At 46.2% G+C, this 24,165-nt stretch overlaps 1 protein-coding gene across 3 annotated transcripts in view; it reads right to left on the reverse strand.

Annotated features, from left to right (window-relative positions):
• The window catches only part of znf385b (zinc finger protein 385B), a 42,173-nt gene extending 19,650 nt beyond the window's left edge, over window positions 1-22,523 (reverse strand). For 2 of the 3 annotated variants that reach the window (XM_076031044.1, XM_076031043.1), the window contains exons 1-4: window positions 21,428-21,717; window positions 7,407-7,544; window positions 7,055-7,192; window positions 6,238-6,333 (exon numbers count right to left, since the gene is read on the reverse strand). In XM_076031044.1, the coding sequence (XP_075887159.1) occupies window positions 6,238-6,333; window positions 7,055-7,192; window positions 7,407-7,544; window positions 21,428-21,536 (481 nt within the window). In that variant the 5' untranslated portion in view covers window positions 21,537-21,717. Of the gene's footprint in view, window positions 1-6,237; window positions 6,334-7,054; window positions 7,193-7,406; window positions 7,545-21,427; window positions 21,718-22,278 lie in introns of those variants that run through there. The other variant, XM_076031045.1, reaches the window with a different exon arrangement.
• Window positions 22,524-24,165: the final 1,642 nt, after the last annotated feature.

The following is a 24,165-nucleotide window of genomic DNA, read 5'->3' on the forward strand; positions in this document are numbered from 1 at the left end:
ACTCCTAAAAACAGGTTTTAAAGTTGTATGTTAACACGCCAAGCTAATGGTAGTTCATCCTTGGTTGTGAACACAGCGATATGATCAATTTGACTTGAGTGTCAAGTGAACCAATGGGAATTGCCCGTGATAAAAAAAGGACCCAGGCATCTAATTCTGAATGTAAAAACAACATCTCAGTGATATCTTGACATAAGCAAAGCAGTGGGAAGAAGATCTTTCCTTTTCCAGGCTGCCTTGACTTTAACGTCTGCTCAGTCGAGGCGTCGCAGGCAACAAAAAATAAATTGGACGTTGAGGTGACTTGACAATTAAAAGGAAACATCCACCCTGATCCGGAATGTTCTGCCAAATCTGGTGTTCATCAGTGAAGAGGAGTGAAATCAAAGCGTGACTCCGAGTTGTCACCGCTCAGGGTGAAACCTGAGGTTCAAACGCAGGTCATGAACTCCTATTTGCACGTTCCGAACCGTTTTCCTGAGAACATTCCCTCACATGCACGCACATACACACACACACACACACACACACACACACACACACACACAGCAGCAGCAGCATTGAAAAGAGCGTAGAAGGCGCTCGGACGCAGGCAGGCAGACAGCCGGATCTCTTTCTTACCTCGACTCGGGAAACTCCTCCACATCGCGGACGGCGGCGGCGTGGGGGGGGTGCGGAGACAGCGGCCCCCTCCCCCTCCCTCTCTCATCCACCCCCCCTCCCTCCTCTGCCCCCCCCTTCCCCCTTAATCACCGATGATAAAAAAAAAAGTAACGTGGGGGAGGAAAAATCCAAAACAAACGGCGAGAATCACCACCTGGCTGCCAGCGTGTGTGAGTGTGAGAGTGTGTGAACGCGGAGGGGAAAAAAGCGCTCGTGTGTGTCTGTGTGTGTGTGTGTGTGAGGATGTAGGATGGAGAGGCAGGCAGGCAGGCAGGCAGGCAGGCAGAGAGCAGCCACGGCGTCGCCGAGCGGCCGAGGTGATGATGTTTCCGCGGCGAGCGGCGATGACATCCCTCCCCGAGGTCTCAGAGGAGGGGACGCCCGAGAGCCCACCCCCCACCCACCTCCTCCCTCCCTCCCCCGCGCTGAGACTCAGACGGTTGATGGCACTGTGAGCCAAAAAAAAAAAAAAAAAAAAAAAAAAAAAAGCGGGGGAGGGGAGAAGGGGACGCAACCTTTGAACGTGCCTCCCAGACGGTACGCGCCGCCGGGTGGCGGGCGAACGTAAACAAGGTCGACGTCGAGCGGGAGAATCAACGAAAGCAGAACCAATGAGGCGGCGGCGACACTGGAGGGGTGGGGGGGGCATGAAGGAGGTGTCAGTGGAGGGGGGAGTGGAAGAAGAAAACGAGAGCCGCCGCCACCGCTACCTTCAGTCAGACCTCCATCCCTCCTGGTTGTGGGTCAAGCTGCTGGGCTGATTCCACACATTCCCAACCAAAGATGAGACGCAAAAAAAAATTGCTATCCGGTGGTGCAGCCTTGCAGGACGAATGAACAAAAACTCCACCATGCAGACCTCCACGATGCTCCACGATGAGCTCATGGACTGTATTTAAGGATGGACGGAGTCGTCATGACGTCAACCCACCGGTTGGTGAATGACCTTTTTTGAAGCCTAGAGAATGATCTCACAATCTCTGGTTCACTTTGAAAACAGCAACTAAAGTCGAGTTGATTTTGGTAGTCGACTTGACTACTAAACTGTAGCCCAAACCACCACTTTAAGGCAGTTTGCACGCAAAATTAGAAGAAATCGGACCATACGAAAAGTAGAAACAATATTAAAGAATATTTTCTTTACTACCAATGAAAAACTTGAGCCACTTTGTAAAGGTATGGATTCTGTGCTCCTTCCCATATCGACCGTCAGCCGTTTTCTGTGCTTTTGCAACCACTTTTGGCGGCCTCTGCAGGCCAGACGACAGAATGCAGCATTGTTGCTCACCTCATTCAAACGCTCAATGATTTTCAGCCGCCCTGCCAAAAAACTGATGGACTTTAGCCGCCGCCTGTCACCCGCCCGCCACCTGACGATTCAACCGTCCACATGACTGGAAGGCAGATTCCATCCTTGTGGGCACACGTTTGTTTTTAACCCTTAAACAGCCGCTGATTCACGTGGTCGCCGCATTTCATTTAAGGTTCAAATCTGGTCATGGAATGATACCCCCCCCCCCCCCCCCTGAGAGCCCACTGTCAGCACTGGGCAGTGTTGTGACGGCGCAAATCTGTCAGCATCATCTATTCATACGCTGATTAATGCACAGACGCGAGAGCAACCGTCAACACATGCTGAGCGCCTGTATCTCTCGCTCTCTCTCTCTCTCTACACACACACACACACACACACAATATGCGTCTATTAATAACTGTCTATTTGTTAGCTCGTTACGCATGGGTGTATCAGCAGGATGTCGTGATGACCTTTCCCAGGCCAGGAGTTGCTGCGGCTCACACACACACACACACACACACACACACACACACACACACACACCGTTTTTCTTCGTCCCGCGCCGAACTTCAGCCATCAGGAAGACTTGACTCTGTCGGCACTTTTTTCAGTTTCAACAATCCGAAATAAACCTCAGCAGCTTCAGGAAATCCTCCCGTTCATCAATTATGCAGCGCGACTCCGCATTATAAAATCAAAGAGTGTGAGTGCGTGTGGCGCGCGGCGCCGAGCACCTCTGCCCAGGGCGAGCGCTGAACACTGGAGAGAGGAGCGCGGAGCGGAGAGGAGATGAGCCTTGCTGAGTTGGGCGGGTGGTGTTACCCTCATGTGAGTTCATCCTCTTCATTTGCACTGAGAATGTGAGTCATGGGGATTCACTTCATTCATTAGTGCCTGTGTGTGTGTGTGTGTGTGTGTGTGTGTGTGTGTGTGTGTGTGTGTGTGTCTCTGTGTGTATGTGTGTCCGCGCACGCCCGCGTTGCCGTGCCGCAGCCTCCTCCTAGTGGACACTGAGTGCCTCCAACAAGTAAACACACTTTGTGCATTTTTGTGTGATGTCATTTCCTGCTATTTCAATAAAATGATGAAAAATTTAGTTTCTCTGTGTTTTCCAAAAACTCCCCAGAAATGAGGAAAGCTCTTTTTTTTTTTTACTTCGGTGACCTCGTCCGCTTGTCAGCAAGTGTGTGCGGCAACAGACAGTTCTGTAAATCAGCCCTTTGTGATGTCATTAAGAGCAGGCGACAACATCCCCCGCCACGTGTGTCCCCCTCTGCCGCCTTGATTTTTGTCTACTTTCAAACATAAACCATCAGGGTTTTTTTTTTAGCAGGAAGATAAACTCCAGCATTTCAGCAGAAAGCTACAAACAGAGGGCTAACCAATACTGTTTTCTGGAAGTCAAAATGAAGATTCTCCACTGGAGAGAAAATAAAGATCTGAAAAAAGAGGGAAAAAAACACATTGAATTTACATTTTTAAGGTTTTTGTTCTGTGGCGTCATTTAAAGAAGCTACGCGCCTCATCCCAACCACTTTGCCAAGCAGCAAACTCGCAGCATCGTGGCATCTGTCTGCCTTAAAAGCGCGCGAGCCGCTTCATATTAAAGATGATTTAAGGAGGCCACTGATCGGGGCGTGTAACAAAACTGTATTTGCTGTGATGTCATCTGACCTGACTGCTGATAGGCCAGTAAACCAGCCAGGTCATTGTGTCCCCCCCCCACACACACACATACACAAACACACACACATACACACACACACAAATCTTGGCGCTGCGTAGCCGAGTTCAGGCCAAAGAGCTTTTCATGGTCGAGCGAGCATCACAAAAGGCAGAGAGAGAGAGAGAGAGAGAGAGAGAGAGAGCGAGAGCGAGAGAGGGAGCACTGGCATAACCGTTAAGACTCTGTGTGTGTGTGTGTGTGTGTGTGTGTGTGTGTGTGTGTGCGTGAGAGAGAGAGAGAGAGGTAGATGTTGATTTAATCTTTAATCAGTGTTACAGCATCCTGTACACTGATATGGGCACACAGTGTGTAATTACAGCTGCAGTGCGTGTGTGTGTGCGTGCGTGCGCGCGTGCATGTGCGTGTTTGTGTTCCCTGTCTAACGTGACATCGTTATCCCAGTTACTTCAGTTCGGCCTGTTTGCGCGTCTCCGGTTTCTACAACTACTGTTCGGGGGAAATTACTTCAATTTCCATAATCCGTCTTTTCAGTTTTGGAAACGCGTGTCAGCGGCAGATCTCGCCACTGCCAACACTTTGAACTCTGATCGACGGGAAGCCACTTTAAACCGCGTCTCTGAGAAAACGTCAGCGCTTTCGGGGGGAGGGGGGGGCGGCACCGCACTTCCGTCCCAGTTAGGCGACCCGCTGCCGCCTGCCCCACTTCCTTGTCGCCTCGGCAGCAAGTTTGCGGTCCGTCGTTTGACTTTTACTAAAATAAATTGGGGGGGGGGGGAGACAACACTGAGAGGACACTCTGCGGTCGCGTCAAAAGACGAACAGATGTTTCTCCACGGAGAGGCCCCCTTCACCTCCGCTCACCCATCTCCCAACATCGCCGCGCTGCAACAAAGGTGCCACTCACGAGAGTCTGGGCAGACGCAGCAGGTTTATTTTCCTTGGCAGGGTTTTCATCCGCCGCCTTCACCCTGCGCTCGGGTTAGAACGAGGGCAGCGTGGACCCTGGGCAAGTCGCAGTGCATCGCTGGCTGCGTTTACGTTAGCCCCAGAATTGCGCGAAACCTAAATATCGCAATAAAAAACGGGGTAATGGGGACACCTAAATTTCGAAAAAAAAAAAAAAAAAAAACGCATGTGACGTACGATCAGTGTTGGCGAGTAACTACTAAGTAATCCACTACTGTAATTAAACTGCTTTTTTAGTAACAGAGTAATGTAATGGGACTACTCTGGCAAAACTGGTAATTATATCGTAATTACTTTACCAAGTAACAATTGCATTACTTTTCAAAAATATTTTGCGAGCTAAAGAGGATTCACAAAATGTGTGAAAATTTAGAAAAACAACCGAAAACAATGACGTCGCAGATTGATGATGCAGCTGTGCATGCAACATCGCCGATACGGATATGCGACGGTGCACCAAAAACAAGCATGGCGGCGCCAAAAGAAAAAACAGCAACTGTGTTTGATAGCTGGATATACAAACATTGTTTTGAGTTCATCTCGTCTAAGTGAAAGAATATTGTGGTTCGTCGTACGTCATGTGCAGGAAACAAGACGTTCTCAACTGTTACTTTATCTTTTTTTTTTTAAACTAAAGTAATTAATAATTGATTACTTATGAAACAAAGTAGGTAAAGGAGTAATCAGATTACTTAGTAATTAGCAATCGGTGGTTGGATTACTTTTATGGAGTAATCCCAACGACACTAATGCTAAGCGCTAATGCGCTTCACACCATGCAATGGAAACACCTGCAAATCGCAATTGTGCTCTGTCGAAATTTTTGAAATAGAAATATAAATTTCGCAAAAAAAACTGGAATGGAAACGCAGCTACTGACTGCTGACGCTGCCACGCGTTGGCCAATGGGTTGCAACCAGCCATCAAATGGAAACGCAGCTACAGAGACAAACGTCCATCCAACCTCAGATGTTATTGCACCGAGGCAGGTCAAGCAAACAAACTTCTCTCTTCTCCTTTCTGGCAGACAGGATATGGATGAATTTCACGTGACGTAACTTTCAGAGGCTAAAATGATTGCGACGCAATCAGATCAAGTCGCCCCAACCAGCAACAAGGCGGCTCAACTCGTGGCTAAACGCCGCAGCTTACCAGCGTGACGGGCGGACAGGTGTTTGGGCGGAGCTAACTCTCACAGAGGCCACCCCGGGGGCGGAAAAGTGCAGCAGAGATCTGGGTTAATGCGGGGTCACTTTATCTTTTTCAGGGTCAAAATGAGATCCTCCACACACACACACATACACACACACACACACACACGCACGGTCGCCAACCCCCTCCGAACCCTCCCAGAGGGCAGCAGCTGTTGACGACGGATGACGCAAACTCACTCTCACTCTGCAGACCATTAAGGTTCCCCCTGGTTCCCATGAGAACCAGAGTCCTGCCGTGTTGTTTCCAGAAGGGGCAATAGAGTGCTTACTTCCTGCCGTCAGTTTAGAAGCCTGTCAGCTCGAGCTTGGCGCTCACATTAAAGTTTTAGCGGGAAAAAAAACCCAGACAGGAAGTAGAATCGGAAGAGTCTGTGACAGCCGCGGAGAAGGGAAGGAGGTGGTGCTCCTACCTGCAGTGGAGCCGGACGTCACGGTCGTGGTGAAGCCTGGGGAGGGGCCCGGGGTCAGGGGTCGCGCTGCAGGCTGAGACCTGGACTGAGCCACGGCTAAAACCAGAAAATAGAAATGAATCGTAGATAAACAATTTGGATGTTTGTACCGAGAATTCGGCTGATAAAAGTGTTTCTCCTGCTACTTGAAGCTCTTCCAGGCTCAACAAATTTGTTGCGACGTTAAAAGGAGGCCCGGGGCTCAACTCTGATCTCGGTTATTTTCAAAAGTAACTTCTTCAGTTGTGTGGGTTTTTTTGGGTTGTTTTTTTTTTTTTTTTATTGCGTGGCCACCTCATTATAGCACAGACATAGCTTCAGGTTTTGGGTCACAACCCTCCGATTCGGAAGCAGAAGCCAGACTGAATAACGTCTGGATCTGGATTTCTTTCAGTCCTAGTCTGGGAAAAACAATTATTCCCTTCTCCCCAATCCCAAATTTAAGTTTTGATGCTCTGAACAATACAGATTCCCGCCAAGCTCAGCTGTAAACTACTACTGTTGCATCCGTGCTCGTCTTTCATTGCCATTTCAAAATCGTGCACTTTCACAAGTGCTTTCAGATTGTCTCAATCCCAAATGGTTATGTGAAACACATCATCAAGTACATTTTGGAATTTTAGTGAATTAGTAGATCAGAAAGTGGAATTTTAGGATTCATTTCGATTTTAAGCTTTTTAAGTATTTGCATCTTTTATTTGCAAACTTGAAAATGCACTTGACTTCCTCATATGATGGAATGCATCATATATCATAAAAGCTCTACACGTTGACGTACCTGCAGCTCCCGTCTCTCCGGCTTGGAGCTGTCTCACCCTCCGCAGGTGAGACTTGCCATTGTAGTGCAGCTGGGCCTGGGCGGCGGAGGTTAGCTGCAGGTTGCACACTTTGCACAGGGAGTAAGCAGCTCCCTGACCTGGAAGGAGACAAACACGGACAGGTCAGCACTGCTTGTTAAAGAGAGAGAGAGAGAGAGAGAGAGAGAGAGACAGAGAAATACAGCTGAATCTGTTCCCTCAATCTCTCCAATGCGGCGATGCGCAGTTGGATTTGTGGGTTCGACGGCTGGACATTTTAGTGTGATTGAGGGAAAAGGAAGGTGAATAGTCACCGTGGTGCAGATCAGTCACCTGCAGGTGGTGTCTGCTGCATTGAGGGGCTGGTGGTGGTGGGCATGGGCCGCTCCATCAGCTCGTGGCACATCCCTCCAAAGGCCAGGATCGGCCCACCGTCCAGGAGCTGGGAGGGGCCGAGAGGAGTCTTCATCCCTGGGCAGGAACACACGGACAGTTTGGTCAGTGACAGTGGTATACAATTTAGTAAGCATCTCGCCAGAGCAACTTTAACATTGTGTCATGAATATGTTCAGAGGAATGTTATCAACGAAAACATATCATATCATAACATAAACATTTTACTAAGAAACCAGGCCCTTGTGATGTCACAAAGGGCACCGATTCCTCTCACAGATTAGCGACAACACAGCCATCCAGATGCCATGTGGATTGTCAGCCTCAGCAGGTGTTTGTATTGATGTATATTGCAGGGGAGAATGAGTGAGTGAGCGCATGTTTCATATCATATCAATACAATATTGGATTATGGAATTATTGCATTGTATGGTGTGCTCATCATAATCAATGTTTTATATTGCACTGCAACTTTTAAAGCCAAACCGGCAACTCAAGTAGAGAATTAGCATGAGCTATAAACTCTATATGCATCACATCAATCAACTCAATCAATCAACTTATTTGTACGGCGCTAAATCCCAACCAAAGACGTCTCAATGCGCTTTGTACAATCAACTGCAGGCCTGTAACGATGTTTGACTGTGCTGTCCCTGTCAAAGAAAAACAAATGAAATTATTAATAAATAAATAAAAAAAATCAAGCCAAAACTGAGGCAGGCTGCAAACACAGGGCTAAATGTACTGTTTTCTAGAGGGTTTCTCTGGATAACCCATCATGATAGGGCTTTTCAACCGGAGTCCAGGATGGAAAAATTTACTAATTTAAAAATTGGCTATAATAAAACAACCTTTAAATAAGAATAATAATAACCAAAGAAACATAAAGGGTGGATTAGATGCACTAACAATGTCAATCTAAGACATGCACTGAACATATAAATACAAAAATTGGAAGGTTGAGAAACCCAATGATGATATTGTGCTTTTAATTAATGTAAAAAAAAAATTTGACGCACCAGAGCGCAGGTGATCGCTTAGAACCCAAAAGATTTTTTTTTCAAAAAGTGAGAGAAAAAAAAAAACGACCTCGGAGCAGACGGGCGTCTGCGGAGCGCAGAGGCAGATGGACGGACAGGAAGGCAGGAGTGAGGCCCCAGTGAGAGCGGATGCAGCGAGAGGAGGACCCATCCATCGCTCTCAGGGAGGATGATGAAGTAATGAGTAAGAGCAGAGAGCAGCCATGACCGTGTGTGTGTGTGTGTGTGTGTGTGTGTGTGTGTGTGTGTGTGTGTGCGTGTGAGTGGAGGTCAGTCTATGACTGTGTCCATCTGTTGGCCTGGCAGCTCTGCCCAGTCACATGACCATCGACGGTCCACACACACACACACACGCACACACACACACACACACACACACACACACACACACACACACACACAGCACTGTTCATATCTAGTTCTAACACGGAATAATAATAAATGAAATCAGCAGAAGTAAGTCGTCTGGGTCTGTTCAACCAATCAGGAGGCAGCACACGGTTTTGTTGTTGCTCGCAGCAGTGAACAGACCAGGGCTGTCGCAGTTCATCAGTCGACTGAATGTCTAGATGCAAGAAAAAAACGACTTAATGATCTCACAGACGGTACCTCAGTCACTTTACAAGCAGTGATTTCATAATCATCCAGCCAACTTAAAGTAGGGATTTCAGTGTTTTTATTATCATCATCTATGGCAGAAAGAATATTGTCAACCTAGAGCAGGACTACAACACACCCAGAGGGCGCTGTGTCATCGCTCTCTACTGTGCATGTCATCGTGTCACTATTTCTGTGGAAAAGGCACTTTCTGGAAGCTTAATTGTTCCTCACAGTCCTTTTAAATTAATTGTAGCTTAGGTGCTACTGCTAATGCTAACAAGAAACCAATGCTTTTTATTTGAATAAAAGGTAAAAGGGAAGCTGTCTTAACAAAATAAATGAGCAACCGTTTGGTTAGAAGGCATGAATTCAATGGAGGCTGGTGGTCACATGACACACTAAGGTGTCATGTGACCTGTTATCCTTTCAAGAGGACTTGTTTTGAATTTCAGCTGATAGTTGGACTACAGTATATTTCTAAATGATTTTCATCGAGAACTTCTTTCCATGCCACAGAACATATAAATGAACACAAGTACTTCCTGTAGGTCCCCGCCAGTACAAATACATTTGCATGACTTTTCGTGAGAGAACCAACTTTCATTACACACTTTCAGGGCTGCAAGTGTCGATATTTCACCGTCAATCCAGTACAGAGGCACAAGTTTTTTTTTGCACCCCGGTGCAAGGAGGACGAGTCAACAGTGCTTCTTATGTATCATTCAGACCGGGGGAGGCGTCCAATATGCAGAATTGCAAAAAAATATGGAGGCTCCGATATGCCAAGTGAGAAGGTGAGACGTTCTTATCCCAGCCCCCCTCCCCCGCCCGCCACCGCTCTCTCCCTCCTCTCTGTCTGGTGGCTGCTGCTCGCTCCGAGTCGATTTTATGTTGTGCAGACAGCTGGTTAATCTGCCACCGAGATGAATTAGCTGGAAAAAAATGCACGCAAACGGACAGAGAGAGAGCGAGAGAGAGAGAGAGACACACACACACACACACACACACACACACACACACACGCACACACAGCCAGATGATGCTGACATCAGCTTTAGCAAGGAAGGATTAAATATATCTGCTCCATTGAGCTGGGAATTACACAGCAGACACATTCATACACACACACACACATGCAGGCACAGCCAGGTAAATACACACAGCACACGCACGCACCCACACACACACACACACACACACACACACACACACGCACACACACACACGTAGTGAGACACAGACAAAGAAACAGCAAAGCGGGTGAAATGAGTATTTAGCTTCAAAGTGAAATGGAATACGGGTGGGTTTTTTTTTTCTGGTGTGTGTGTGTGTGTGTGTTTGTGCATGTGTGTGTGCGCGCGAGTGTGTGTGTGTGTGTGTGTGTGTGTGTGTGTGTGTGTGTGTGTGTGAGTCTAATCCAAGCTGACCAGGCAGCCGGTAATCAGAGAGGCCAGCTGTGGGTTATAATCCTGCACACATAGACACGCACACACACGTGCACGCACCACACGCACACACGCACACACACACACACACACACACACACAATGTGATTTGTGACTGAAGTGAAGAGAGCGTCTGATGAAAGCGGGTCAGAGATTCGCGGGAATCGCAGGAAGCAAAACGTTTCCATCTTTTTTCGGCGACTTCAAAAAGACTCGGCGGATTAGGCGACGGCCTCCCCGGACTTTTGATTGAAAGGGAGTTTACGGATGACTCAAGAAAAAAAAAAAAATTTTTTTCACCCTTTCAGATGTCGCATTTCCCCGACGAGGGAGGTGCCTCCGGTGGCGACAGCCTCCAAACAGCCGCCGTCTCTTTTAAAAGTGGGAGCCGCGACGCCGCTTCTGAAGTTTAATACGGAACAACGTTATCTCGGTTGAGTTTTTAGGCGGAAGTTTTGCACAGTCGGCCCAGACATCCGTCTGCCTTGATCAAATTCAACAATCTGGCACTAGAAAGAAACGTGCCAGGAACAACTGCAACTGAAAAAAAGTCCAGTTTTCAATATGAAGCAGCCAGTGGAGCCACAAACAGAAGCTCGTCTTCGCATTTAGACTGAAGGCCTGGTCGCACTGAGCAGGCATTACAAGTCAGATTGCATGCAAGTGTCATCAGCCAAGGAGAAGAGATTTGCATGATTAAGCATGAAAGAAAATAGCAGATTTAGCCCTCTGTTAACAGCCAACTGTCCAAATTTTGGCCTTTAACTTCCTCCTCAAACTGAAAAAATGAAAATAAACTGAAGTACAAATGCCTTGTCACACCTTTTACGTGCTTGGGAATGTTGTTGGTATTGGTGCCCTTTGTGACATCACAATGGGCTGACTTCCTTGACTGAGAGTTTCTGCACACTCTATCTGGGATATGGAGAGAGTGAAAGAAGCAAAGGACGGACGCTTTCTCATTTTTGAGGAATTCATTGACGCACAATTGCCACAAAACAGCGATTTTTAATTATTTGCTTAAGATGCTTAAATTATTTGCTAGTTTTCTGCAAAGAACCGTCCACCATAGCTCTTGTCACCTCCCAAATTACGAGGCCATCCACAAGAGGTAGTTTGGTGGGGTCTTGGTTAATGAAGAGAGTCAAAATGATGAGTGTACAGTTACAAACAGGAGGAAACAAAATGGTAACGAAAGATAAAAGATTTTGCACTATGTTGGATAATTTACATTATTTATGTTTAATACAGTTACATTGGCAAAAAAGACCATGTGTTACTTAGCAGGTGTACTGTAAAAAATTGGATGGTCTTTTTAAAAATTCATAAATTTAAAGTATCTACAGCCTGATTTGGCTTCCTCAAAAGTGAAAAATACTGTACTGGATAACAAAGATGTAGCACCGCCTGGTTGTACCTTTGCTGCGGCTGTGACTTAACTGTGCGTGTGGCTGATTAAAGGGGTGACACACAAATCACTGCAGGAGCGCAGCATCGCCGACCTTATCTGGACTTTTGTGGCATCCTGGCCGTTTGTGTGTCAGCGAGCGGGGGGGGAAAACCAAGTGCAGATAAAGAAGAGGGGATACAGAGGAGGGCACTAATGTATGTCCTCGTTCTCCGAGAGGACAACACACACGCGCGCACGCAGGCACACACACACACACAGAGTCTAACCTGAGGGGACGAAGGACAAAGAAACTAATGGAGATGTATAAAGACAGAGAGAGAGAGGTCTCAAAGAGGCTGTCTCTCAGCCTGGGGTCACTATAGCTGGTAATGGCGGTGGTCAAAGGAACACACACACACACACACACGCAGGCACACACACACACACACACACACACACACACACACACACACACACACAATGTCCAGCAGCAGTAGCAGTGATGCAGGAGCAAAACAAGTCGATCCAGTGGGATCTCTGCACGTTTCATCCCTGCAGCATCCAGAGATTCTTGCCATCAGACGAAACATTTCATAAACTCCACTTCTGCCAGGAGATTAATAAGACGGTTAACCATCACACTTGCAGGGATTTTAGGAAGAAAAATGCCCGTACGTGTTCTATTTTGTCCCAAAGAAACCCAGAAAGAAATGAGCCAGTTTATCCTCTTGGTCCTCTCTGTCTCTTCTCTTCAGTCCCGCTCTGTGTCTGACCTCCATCAGCATCAAACCTCATCAAACCATTTCAGCGTTAACCTCAAAACCTAAAAAAAAAAAAAAAAAAAAAAGCAGTTCTGCCCTCAAAGCAAAGCGATAAGCATTTCTGCAAGGGAGACATCATCCAACAGGCTGAAGGGACATTAGTAATTTGTTCCCTTGACAGACTTACAAGCGATGGCTGGAACTCAGATTTACAAATAAGAACGACTTCTGTTGCATTTATAGATTTTATTTTATTCCTTCCAAGGTAAATGACATCAAACTTAACTAAAATTGACGTTAACTCAGAATTTTGTCTGATAAGTACAAAAAAAGATCAATTTCCTGACCAAGATGTTTTTTTTCAATTGAAGCGCATTGCTGCCACTATTTTCATGTTATAACGTGAAATCATCACATTATTTCCTGATAACTTTCACGTTGTAATATGAAACTGTCACGTTATTTCATGATAGTTTCATGTTATAACGTGATACTATCAGGTTATAACGTGATACTTTCACGTTTTTACGTGATACTTAAGTATGATGTTATAACATGATACTATCAGGTTATAAAGTGATACTTTCACGAAATAACGTGATACTTTCACATTTTTACGTGAAAGTATGATGTTATAACATGATAGTATCAGGTTATAACGTGATACTTTCACGTTATTACGGGATAGTATGATGTTATAACATGATAGTATCAGGTTATTTTGTGATATTTTCACGTTTTTACGCGAAAGTATGATGTTATAACATGATAGTATCAGGTTATAACGTGATACTTTCACGTTTTTACGTGAAAGTATGATGTTATAACATGATAGTATCAGGTTATTTTGTGATATTTTCACGTTATAACGTGAAAATTATCACGAAAAACGTGAAACTATCACGTCATAACGTGATACTGAGACCTGTTTTTTTTCTAGGGTGGCAGCAATGCGCTTCCGTACTCTTGCAAGCCAAACTTTAGGTGATGTCACAGTTGCGGTAGAGCCAAAAGGGGATTCAATCAAGGCAAATACCTCAAACTCATTAAAGGGGCTAAATCCAAAAACAGCCAGATTTTTTTCATGTGACACTCACAAAAGCAGCCTGATTAATTTACATTCCTTCGGCTTGAGGCTGCGGCTCCGACCCCGCAGGAGGCCGTAACCCGAAGACGGTGCGAGGACAAATAAAGTGCGTTCCATTTAGCTAATGACGCTTCCCGCCAGGTGGATTCAGCCGCGGTGCGTTCGCTGCGTCTGGAACGACATGAGAACGCTCCTCCACGAGCCGATTCCCCCTTTTTTTTTCCTCCCCAGCCAAGAGCGTTTTGGCAGGACGGGCTGAGGCTGAGTAGCCGACTGGATGCAGCAGCCGTGCGAGTCGCGCGTTTTGGATGCTCCTGTGTCGCTAATTTATTCCAAACTGACATTTGACAAGATTCCATGGTTTTTTTTTCACCCGCTAATGACGCTCAATGAGTCACAATGAGCTGTTTAAATTAAAATTTCCATCTAAAATGGAATCCAGTAGATGCCAGAACTGTTTATGTATGACATGAAGATTTAGTTCTATTCATTTATATTAATATCTTTAAATATACTGACTGAAAAAACAAGTGTTTGCTGTCAAATATGCAAACTGAATTTTGCAGAAAATGATTTGCATGTATCTATCTTTCCACTTATCTATCCATCTATGTCTATATATCTATCTTTCATCCATCCATCTATCTATATTTCCATCTATCTATCTATCTATCTATCTATCCATCTATCTAATCTTTGAATATTAATTCAGTATGTCAGCAATCAACTGCCTCGCTTTCAATTTCCTCAATTGATTCCCAGTTAATCAGGCCCAATGCAAAAGTTTCATTGCAAACGCATCTCTTATAAGCTGTTTACATGAGCGGTTGCAAGAACTCAGAAAGTGATCCACCAGATGCAAGATTATATAGATCCAAACTCGCACACGCGCGCGCGCGCGCACACACACACACACACACACACACACACACACACACACACATACTCTAGGAGGCCCATTGAGGTCGTCCTCGCGTCTCACTGTCACTCCAGGACGCTGCGACTTCTCCTCTGTCTTTAAATAGCAGCTCTGCTCCATCAGGACCTGACACTTCTCCGTTCCAAGGTGAAACCGCGCCTGCTGCGCGCGCCGATCCGGTCCAGAATGGAGACCTCTGCGCTAATGAAGCAGTGCACCGTCGGATAAACGTCCTCGGGAACAGCGGTGACGGCAGTGAGGACGCAGCAAGCAGCGGCTCCCTTCTACAACGTCCAGATTTGGGTGGCCCGTTAGATTTAGACGTTCATTTTATGCAGCAACGATAATGAAATGTTTTAGAAGCGAATGTGTTTGGCTTCTTGCTACAAGGTGAGATGAGCAACAGAAAAGCCGTAAGCTAAAGGAGGTTTAGTTTCGGCTAATTCTCTTTTTCTAGCTCTTTAACAATGAGAAGCGCTGGCAGAGTCAGAGGAGGAAGCCTCAGAGAACGGCCCCATGGGACAGAGACATTACGCACTTTCATCCAGACTTCCACAAACACGTGCACAGCAAGGCCTACTCTGTTTACCTGGCAACCCGAGTGGATCGCTGAGATTTTAGGTCTCGAAACGAAGAGATTTATCTTCGAAACGTCCAATCTGAAGCGGGGTTTCGAGAGTCTAGTTTAGCGAAGGACTCAGTTCAACTGCGGACTGAAGATCAATGGTCTTGGTAGTCGTTGTTGCGGTCTGAGAGATCCCAGGAGAGCTGAACTTGCTTCAGAAGCCGACCAATCGGAATCGATATACCTCACACAATCACTTGTATCGATTCTGCATCTTTCCTAAACGGGAAGCTGCGGTGACGAACCAGATGTTCCTTCACGGCAGATAGACAGGGATTAGTTCACACACCCCCGCACACACTTTGGTTGCCCGGCGGCCTGTGCAGGATTTGGCGGGACGTGATTGGGTGACCCAGAGGGGGATTGTGGGAACTGGGATTATAATCCGCAGATAAGCGTGCAAGCGTGTAGGCACATCAACGACGGTGTGCGCCGCACTTACACGGTGAGTGTGTAATCTGGTGGGTCCGATAATAAAGATTACCGCTCGCAACTCGCCCGAACGTCCACTGACAGCCATGTGACAACAAGAAAAGAGTGGGGGGGCCGGGGGGGGGCTGAACTTCCGTGACCTCCTGGTGACTCAGCCTGCTGGATGCCACCGTCAGCGACTGAGCGTCCCAATCCTGATGTGAGATTATAATAAAAAAAAAAATAAAAAAAAAAGTCAGACCAAAATGCCGCTTAAATCCAGTTTATCCGAACAAAATCTATGATGTTGTTTAAGGAAGACAAAGACAAAGACGAACTCAAAACCCCTGCCGGAAAAGATTGACCCGACCTGAAAGGCGAGAAGACTTTCAGGTCGGCCGTGACTTCGCTTCCTTCTCAACGCGCCGACTCATCAAACTTTCAGCGCCTTCGCCACTCAACTAATGGCAGGAGGGAACATGAGACAGACTTGTTGGGAAAGGCAGAGCATTTCGGCGAGGACCTCACCTGCCGGGAACGTTCAGGGGGAGGGAAAAAAGCAAAAGGGAATTGAGTTTAGAGATCCACTGGTGGCAACACTGTCTTTGCAGTTGGATTCGCATTTATCACAACTTCAAACGCAGCATCTTTCTCACTCTTCACTGTGGCGTAAATCCGTCTTTCTTGCCAACTTTCAGTTGGCCTTAGAACTGAACCGAATGGCATAACCAATAACCAATCAATTCCGGTTTTTATTTCTGACAAAGCCGGAAAGCAGCTGTTGCTAGCGGCCCGAGAAAGAAATCCTGGAAGAAGACAGAGAAGAAGAAAATGAAGGAAGTGACTTCACGCCTAAAGATATTTGCCTATTTTTTTTTTTTTTTTTGCGGCACTTCTTTGGCAAAAAAAAGAATTTAGCAAAATATCACAAGGCATCCAAGTCACACGGTGGTGGTAACGTGAAGCTAATGTTGAGCCGCGCACCAAAAGTCTTGGATTGTGACGACTTCCTCAATACTGAAGCTTCACTTCCTGGTTTGGATCACTTGACGATCGCTTGATGAAAAAGTAGCGCGTGTCTTACTGGCTTACGTCCGCAGAACCTTCTGCCGCTGCCCGGCTGATGGCAGAAAACTTACTAAAGTGTGTGTATGACAGAGTGACCTTGAAAATCCGCAAGAGTGACCGTGCGCGCGTGTGTGTGTGTGTGTGTGTGTGTGTGTGTAAGAGAGAGAGAGAGAGAGAGAGAGAGAGCAAGACAGCGACTGTAATACCTCAGAGACAGAAGCCTCAAGGAGCACTTCATCACTGCCGTCCTATTTACACGCGCACGTGCGCGCGCATGCACACACACACACACACACACCTTGTCAGTTTTGGTTTTTTTTACACTCACCCAAATGTCATTTTTTTCTCTCCAGTCTTTCTACACCTTTCAGGGTGCTAATTGTGTTTTCTAATAATCTCCCGATCACATGTAATGAACATTATTACTTCCTCTTTGTCACCTGACCGCAAGATAATAATAAAACTTGATAACATATTACAAGGGACAGGTGCACTCACGCACACGCACGCACACACACACAGACGCGCGTGCATGCATGCGAAGCTTCATAAATCACAGCAGACAGAATGGGAGTAACAAAAGTAGCTGGCTAGCTCTTGGCTCTCCGCTCAAAAGGTAACGCCTCACCTTGGGCTAACTTAGTAAATTTAGTACACTGTTCACCTCAGTGTGCGCACAACACATCAGTGCTCTCAGTAAGGCAAATAAAAGACAAAAAATAATGGCTACTTTTATTGTTTTCTACCAAAATTTGACATTTTGGTTGAACTGGATCCTGAGCACGGCTAGCTTTAACTTAGCTTAGCATCCAAAGCAGCCTTCCTGGAGTTACAAAGTGCTGTTTAAATGCATATCATGTAATGTTGATCTAATAATATGGATATTTTAGTTTTACTGGACACAGACGCCTCAGCGATAAGTAATCTCCAGCTGGAATTTCTCTCAATCTTTTTTTTTATATAAGTAGAAAGCGCATTTGTGCAAAATCGGTCCACGTAAATGTATGTTTTTCCGGTGCGCCGTTCACTGACGCAGCGACGCGGCTCTCCTCAACACCGAGCGCAGCAGGCCCGCTAAATATCAAAAGACGCCTCATCTCTAATTCATGCTGGCTATTTATCAATTCTGACAGAAAACCGTGCATTGTTTCTGTTGGCCTCCGCTTATGCGCTCAACTGCCCCCACAATGGGAAAAGGTGTTTTTTCGAAAGAGAATCGAACGCTAGACAACCACAGAATTACATAATGATGTATGCAGGAGCACAATACAGACTGACAGCGCGACAGGAATGCGCATTTTGTAACAACTGTTTGTACTTGCATCCAGGATTGTGTGTGTGTGTGTGTACGTGTGTGTGTGTGCTAGCTATACTCTGCAGGTTTCCAAACTAATCTGTCCTGACGTAACAACATGCTGCTCCTCAATCTGCCCACTGCTTGAGTCCTGGCGCACACTCACTCACTCACTCACACACACACACACACACACACACACACACACAACGCACTGTTCGGTAATGTTGTCGTGTCCTATAAATAGGTAAAACGGGTGGAGGGGGGGGGTAAAAAAAAAAATTGATTTGCGTGGAGGAGTGCAACAGAGAAGCGTGTCACACTCGGAAGCAGGTACCTTGGCGGTTACGGCCGAGCGGCGAGCGAGAATGGGCTGCCACCCAACGGAGCACCTTCACTGCAGTCCAGCACTTCATTAAGGCATCATTAACACACTCCCGGCAAGCCAGCTTTGACTTCTTTTTTTTTTTTTTTTTTTTTTTTACGGCCTCACATCTTGTACCGTAACTAAAAAGGGTGGTTAACCGCCCGATGGAATGTTTCCTAAACCCACTTATCGCCCTCGTCCATCTGGTAAAGAGCCCATAGAAAGCACTCACGTAGGTGAGGCACAATACTGGGAGGTGATTCAAGCAGACTTTCCCCCCCCCCCTTTTATTTCACTGCCAGTTGAGCCAGATGTCTACATCAAGAGGGATTTCTATGCTCGAGTGGCCACATTCTGAAAAATACTGAAAAATATTGCAAAAACAACCCAGGATACGTGGAGACGAGCTTTAAATTCAGATATCAAAGGAATCAATCTTTGCAGACGACACTCAACGCTTCCCATCAGTTACGACCTCGGCGAAAAACTGCTACTTTTTCTACAATTCATCCGTAAAACTATATTTGTGTTGAGAAAAAGTATAATTTTTGATAATTTCTTTGACAGTTTTGATCTGACAGCAGGAGCCATCTGGGGGTTTTTTGTGGCATCATCTCGCATGTATGCCAGTCGCCCAGTGCAGCACTCATAGCATAGTCTGTAATGCAAGCTGAACCAAGCCTGGACATTTTAAGGAATTTTATAAACCCCCCCCCAATAAAAGGACGGCTGGTCACTCTATCCTACACTAGACTTGAGTGGAAAACCAGAAAAGGCCTTCAGTGCTGATTGTTTGTTTTTTCCTGGGATTTATTTTCTTTGGCCCTCTTTTGCTGTCAAACTGCAACCCGGTTCTGATCGTTAGGTTTGACCCCAGCGTTCACGAGGGACCGAAGCCCCCCCACCCCCCGTCGTGACCAGTTCCGCCTGTTCGCAACAGAATTCCCGGCATAAAAGAGACACGGTCATCGCTCTAACCCAGCTCATCCCGTAGTAATGACAGAGGAAAAGATCAGGAGAAAAAACCCACTGCTGCATTTCCGTACTGAAATATCAGCAATGCGGCCGCCAGATCAGGCTGGAACTGATGGCTTGCAGCTGCAGGACGCGTTAATCACGGTGAAGCACAACTTCACAATCAAGTCGGTGCCGTCGCTCAACAAGTGTTTTTTCATGCTGTTGTGCAAACATGAACGTGAATGATGAGGAGTGTCTATAGCGGGCACGGGCAAACTACGGCCCCGGGGGCTATTTGTGGCCGGTTGAGCTTTTAAATCCGGCCCTTCTGTCACATTTCAGAGCCCGCTGTGGCCCACAGGTCCAAAAGTTTTCCCACCTCTGCAGTTGAGGACGTTCACCTACGTCTCCTAACAGTGTCTGGTTCAGTTGTGCTGGACTGATATGGGACGCACACACACACACACACTGAAGATTGTCAGCCTCCCTTCTCGCCCCTTTATCAGAACACATCAGCTTTAATTAAGTCAACTCGCATTAATTAAGCTCACGGAGGGCCTGAGAGAGACACACGCACGCACGCACGCACACACACGGACGAACGGACGGACGTCTAAACAAGGCGTGGCAGGTGGGATTTGAACCGGCGTGAGCACGCAAGAGGACGACGCCTCTGTCTGTTGGGAAGGGAGGGCGGGAGGGCATGAAGGACGGGCAGAGGAAGCGGCACGTGGCAGCTCCAGAGGAGGCAGCGTCCACATCGGCTGCGGTGTCACAAAGGAGCAAAGGAGTCGTTTGTAAGGCGGGAAAGCAAAGGAGGGGGAGGGGGGCGGAGGGGGGAAGGAAGGAGAGAATGAAGAGGAAGTAAAGAATGAGAGGAGAGGTGAGTGAAGGATGGGAAAATGGAAAAAATAAGGAGAAGAAATGAATGTTTTCAGGTGTCAAAAAGCAGGGGGAGTGCAATTATTGAGCAGCGCACACACACACAGTCAGTCAGTCACATTGTCACCTATGTGCAAATTAACATCATCTCTGTGACAGAAAAGAGGAGGACAGAGCACTGTGCGCGCGTGAGTGTGCATGCACGTGCGTGTGTTTTGGTATTGTGAGGGATTATCATCAGACAAGAACCAAGCGTGTTCCACGCCGGCTGTCCTCCGGCTGTCCTCCTGCAGCAGCGACAGCCAGTCAGACAACGCAGATTTTACTACTTTTGATTTTCCAGCAATCCATTTTTCACACACTTCAATATGCAACCTGGATCTAAACTGCAAAAAATAAATAAATAAATAAAAAAGTCAAAAAGCAAGCAAACAAACACAACAGAAATCATCCTTGATGTTATCAGTGATGAAAAATAAAGCTTATTTAAGCTTATTTAAAGCTCTCTTTTTATTTAGTTATTTTTTCTTCTTCTTTCTTTCTTTCTTTCTTTCAGAGAGTTTTAGCCGAGAACTACCTCAAACGTCATTTCGTTATGCGCACATAATGACAATAAATAAATAATCTTGAAACTTGAATCTTGAAAGAAGCAGGTTTGGGGTGATAGTTTCCCAGTTTGGGATCAATAAATTACATCTATACCATATTTTGTACTGTTTTTTTTTAGTGCTGCAACAGTGTTGTTTACCAATTTGGGAATGTAGAGTACACCTGTCTATCGCTCTGTCGCTCTATCTATCTATCTTTTCTACATGAGGGTCACATTTTGAGTTGTCATCAGTGTCAAACAGCACGTGGTGTTAACTTAAACTCATTCTAATTCTTTTTTTTCTTTTTTCTTTGTTTTACATTTTCTAAATGTATTTTTGGTAACTTTAGTAAGTCAGATCATGAACGTTGAAAGACAATAACTGATATTTGCTTTTTAATCACGGTCCAGTCGTCCATCTCAGTCACAGCACACAGTGGATACATCCAATAAACAGCGTCTATCAGGCAGAGTCCAGATGTTACTCAGTGCGACTCTAAGATTCTGCAGCCGAGGCTCCACTCACACACATTCTGAATGAACTCAAGTCCTGCCGATCTCCTTCTCTTGCAACACTGCAGGCGTCGCTGGCAGGATGCGGCACACCTGTGTGCGGCCAGGTGGCGGAGGCTCATGGGAAACGTAGTCTCGGTGAGATAATCGTTCTAAAAACCTCGTTTTTGTTTTGTTTTTTCAAAAGCACTATGGAGCTAAAGGAGAGGAGACGGATCGATCAACCGGAAGAAGCGCGATATTGACGTAACATGACCAACACAGACAGGAAGCGTTGACAAAAGTCAGACTTTCGACTTTTTTTGTTTTAGGAGGATATTCTACTTTTTTTTTTTTTTTGCCAGTTTTCCATTCACGCGTTCCTGTCACAACGCACCAATGTCACCTGACAGTTACAGCGGGCAGACTTTCACTGATGATATTTATTTATTTATTTATTTATTTATTCCAAGAAGAATCTATTTTCCCCTCCCCAGTGGATGCAGACCAAGAGAAACTAAATGCTGCCAAGAACCTGCGAAAATATTTAAGACATTTTTTGTTGTTGTTTTTTTCCTTTTTTATTTTTTTTAAAGGATGATTTTACTGGTTGACAGTAGGTTTTGTTTTTTGGGGTTTTTTTGGGGTTTTTTTCTTGTTAATTGCAACAATGGGTCTGAAACGGTGTTGAGGGCAAAACAACCGCAGACGCGCCGGAACCGGGTGTTTTAAAAAATCCGCCTGTTCTGCCTGCAGTGCGCTTCATAACGGGTGGTGTGGGGGGGGTTATTACAAGAGAGGAAATAAAAGCAGACAGGAGGCAACGAGGGGAGGAAGACGAGGAGGAAGAGGAAGAAGAGGAGGAAGAAGAGGAAGGTGCCTTACCGGGGGAGATGAGGTGATGGACGGATGGATGAAAAAAGTCCAGCCCGGTGCGTCTGAAGCGCGGAACTCCAGCTTCGAAACGAAAGACACGAGCCGAAACGCACGCTCGCTCGCTCGCTCGCGCACGCACGCACAAACGCTCGCGCGCTCCGTCGCTAAGTGAGTGATGGACGGATCGATACAGGGGTCTGACTGACTGACTGACTGAGTGACTGACTGGCTGACTAGGGATCCATCCTCCGTCCAGGTGCCGACACACTGAGCTGCAACTCCGGCGGAGCAGCGGAGAGCTGCGCGCTCCGCGACGCACAGCCGAGCGAGTGCGCATGCGTAGGACACACACACACACACACACACACACACACACACACACATACACACACACACGCGTGCGCGCAAACAGGAGGTAGTTCAAAACCAAGTACAAAAAAAAAAAAACAGGGTGAAATTTGGATGGTTTTCCAAGTGTGTGCGCGCGTGCGTGTGTGACTCAGAATTATGTCTCATTTTCTTTCCTCTCCTGTACATGACAGCGAGCAGCAGGTTACGCGGTTGACTCGTTTCCAGTTTCTGTTGGCAAGAAAACAGACAAAGCGCAGCTAGATTCTATTTTAAAACTGTAAATACTGGCCGCACAACACACACACACACACACACACACAGACAGACACACACACACGCACAGGCAAAACACTCACAGCCTCTCACCACGTCTCATTATTTTTCTCCCCGTTCGTCTCTGTGTTTACTGTAAACCCGCCTGGTCCTGGAGGATTCAGGGACATGTTGTCCATTGGGAGGGTCGTTGCTAATTTTCTAGCTAAAGGTAAAAAGAAAAAAACGTTTAATTTGGAACACACTCAGATGTTTTTGCTTTTCCAAAAATACAAATGTGTATTTTTGAAATTTTTTCCCCATCCTGCACACCTGATGGTTCCCAGGTGTAACAGTAACAGATTAAACCTCTAGTACAGCCGCAGTCAACCGTTAAACTAGCAACTCTAAGCTAACAAACAGCTCTGCCTAACTTATACCCATTTTTCGATGATTCACTGACAACTTGGGGTGAACGTTTGCGCCTCTGTTACTCCGTCCATTCAAACTGCACAGGCACGTCATCGCAAGCACTTGCGAGAGGGTGCCGGGCAGGCGACCAAGGTTATTCGGTCCTGTGCGAGGTCACGGGGGTCAGGTTGTGGAAATGAGCTGGTGTGCTATGTCGCATGTCACAAATCACCGAAATAGTAAAAAGTAATTTTGAAGCCATCGTTTTCAGGTGGAAGAACAACAGAATGTCCCTTTAATCTGACTCAGTGTTGATACTCAGCTGTCAAAACCAATTGAAATGAATTTAGGGGATTGTTAAAGGTCAAGATGACTCTGCTGTGGATCTCATCACCTCCGTCTGCTCTCCTTTTGACTCACTCACACCTTCTTTGGCATGATGTCAAACAGCTGAGAAATTCCTCAGCGCCGTGCTGCCCCGTCCGGGACGGACCAACATCAAGCCGATGAAGCGCATAAGAATGAAGCACAACTCTGTTTTAAGCTCTGCTGGAGCTCACACGGATTTGGAGTACCTGTCTGGGCTGGGACTGGCATCAGTGCCCTTTATGACATCACAGAGGGGCGGTTTTTCAGAAGAAAAGTGAAAGCAAGCAAAAGTGGAGCAAGAATGGGAAGTAAAATATGGATTTTCTAAGGGAATTTACTGGATGTTTTTAGAAAACATCAATGAAGTGACTTCTGCAACAAAAGTGCATGTGGATGTTGTAGTTGGCCCCTTTTTGCAGACGTAGGACAAAACAGATTGTCAAAAATGTGCCACATCAAAGAAATGTGTGCTTTGTAAATGTACTGTATATCCCTCAAGACTTTAATTTTTAA

This window comes from Nelusetta ayraudi, unplaced genomic scaffold (genome assembly GCF_046127955.1).
Source record: "Nelusetta ayraudi isolate G7.1 ecotype Tasmania unplaced genomic scaffold, CSIRO-AGI_Nayr_v1 ptg000031l, whole genome shotgun sequence".
NCBI classification, from domain to species: domain Eukaryota; kingdom Metazoa; phylum Chordata; class Actinopteri; order Tetraodontiformes; family Monacanthidae; genus Nelusetta; species Nelusetta ayraudi.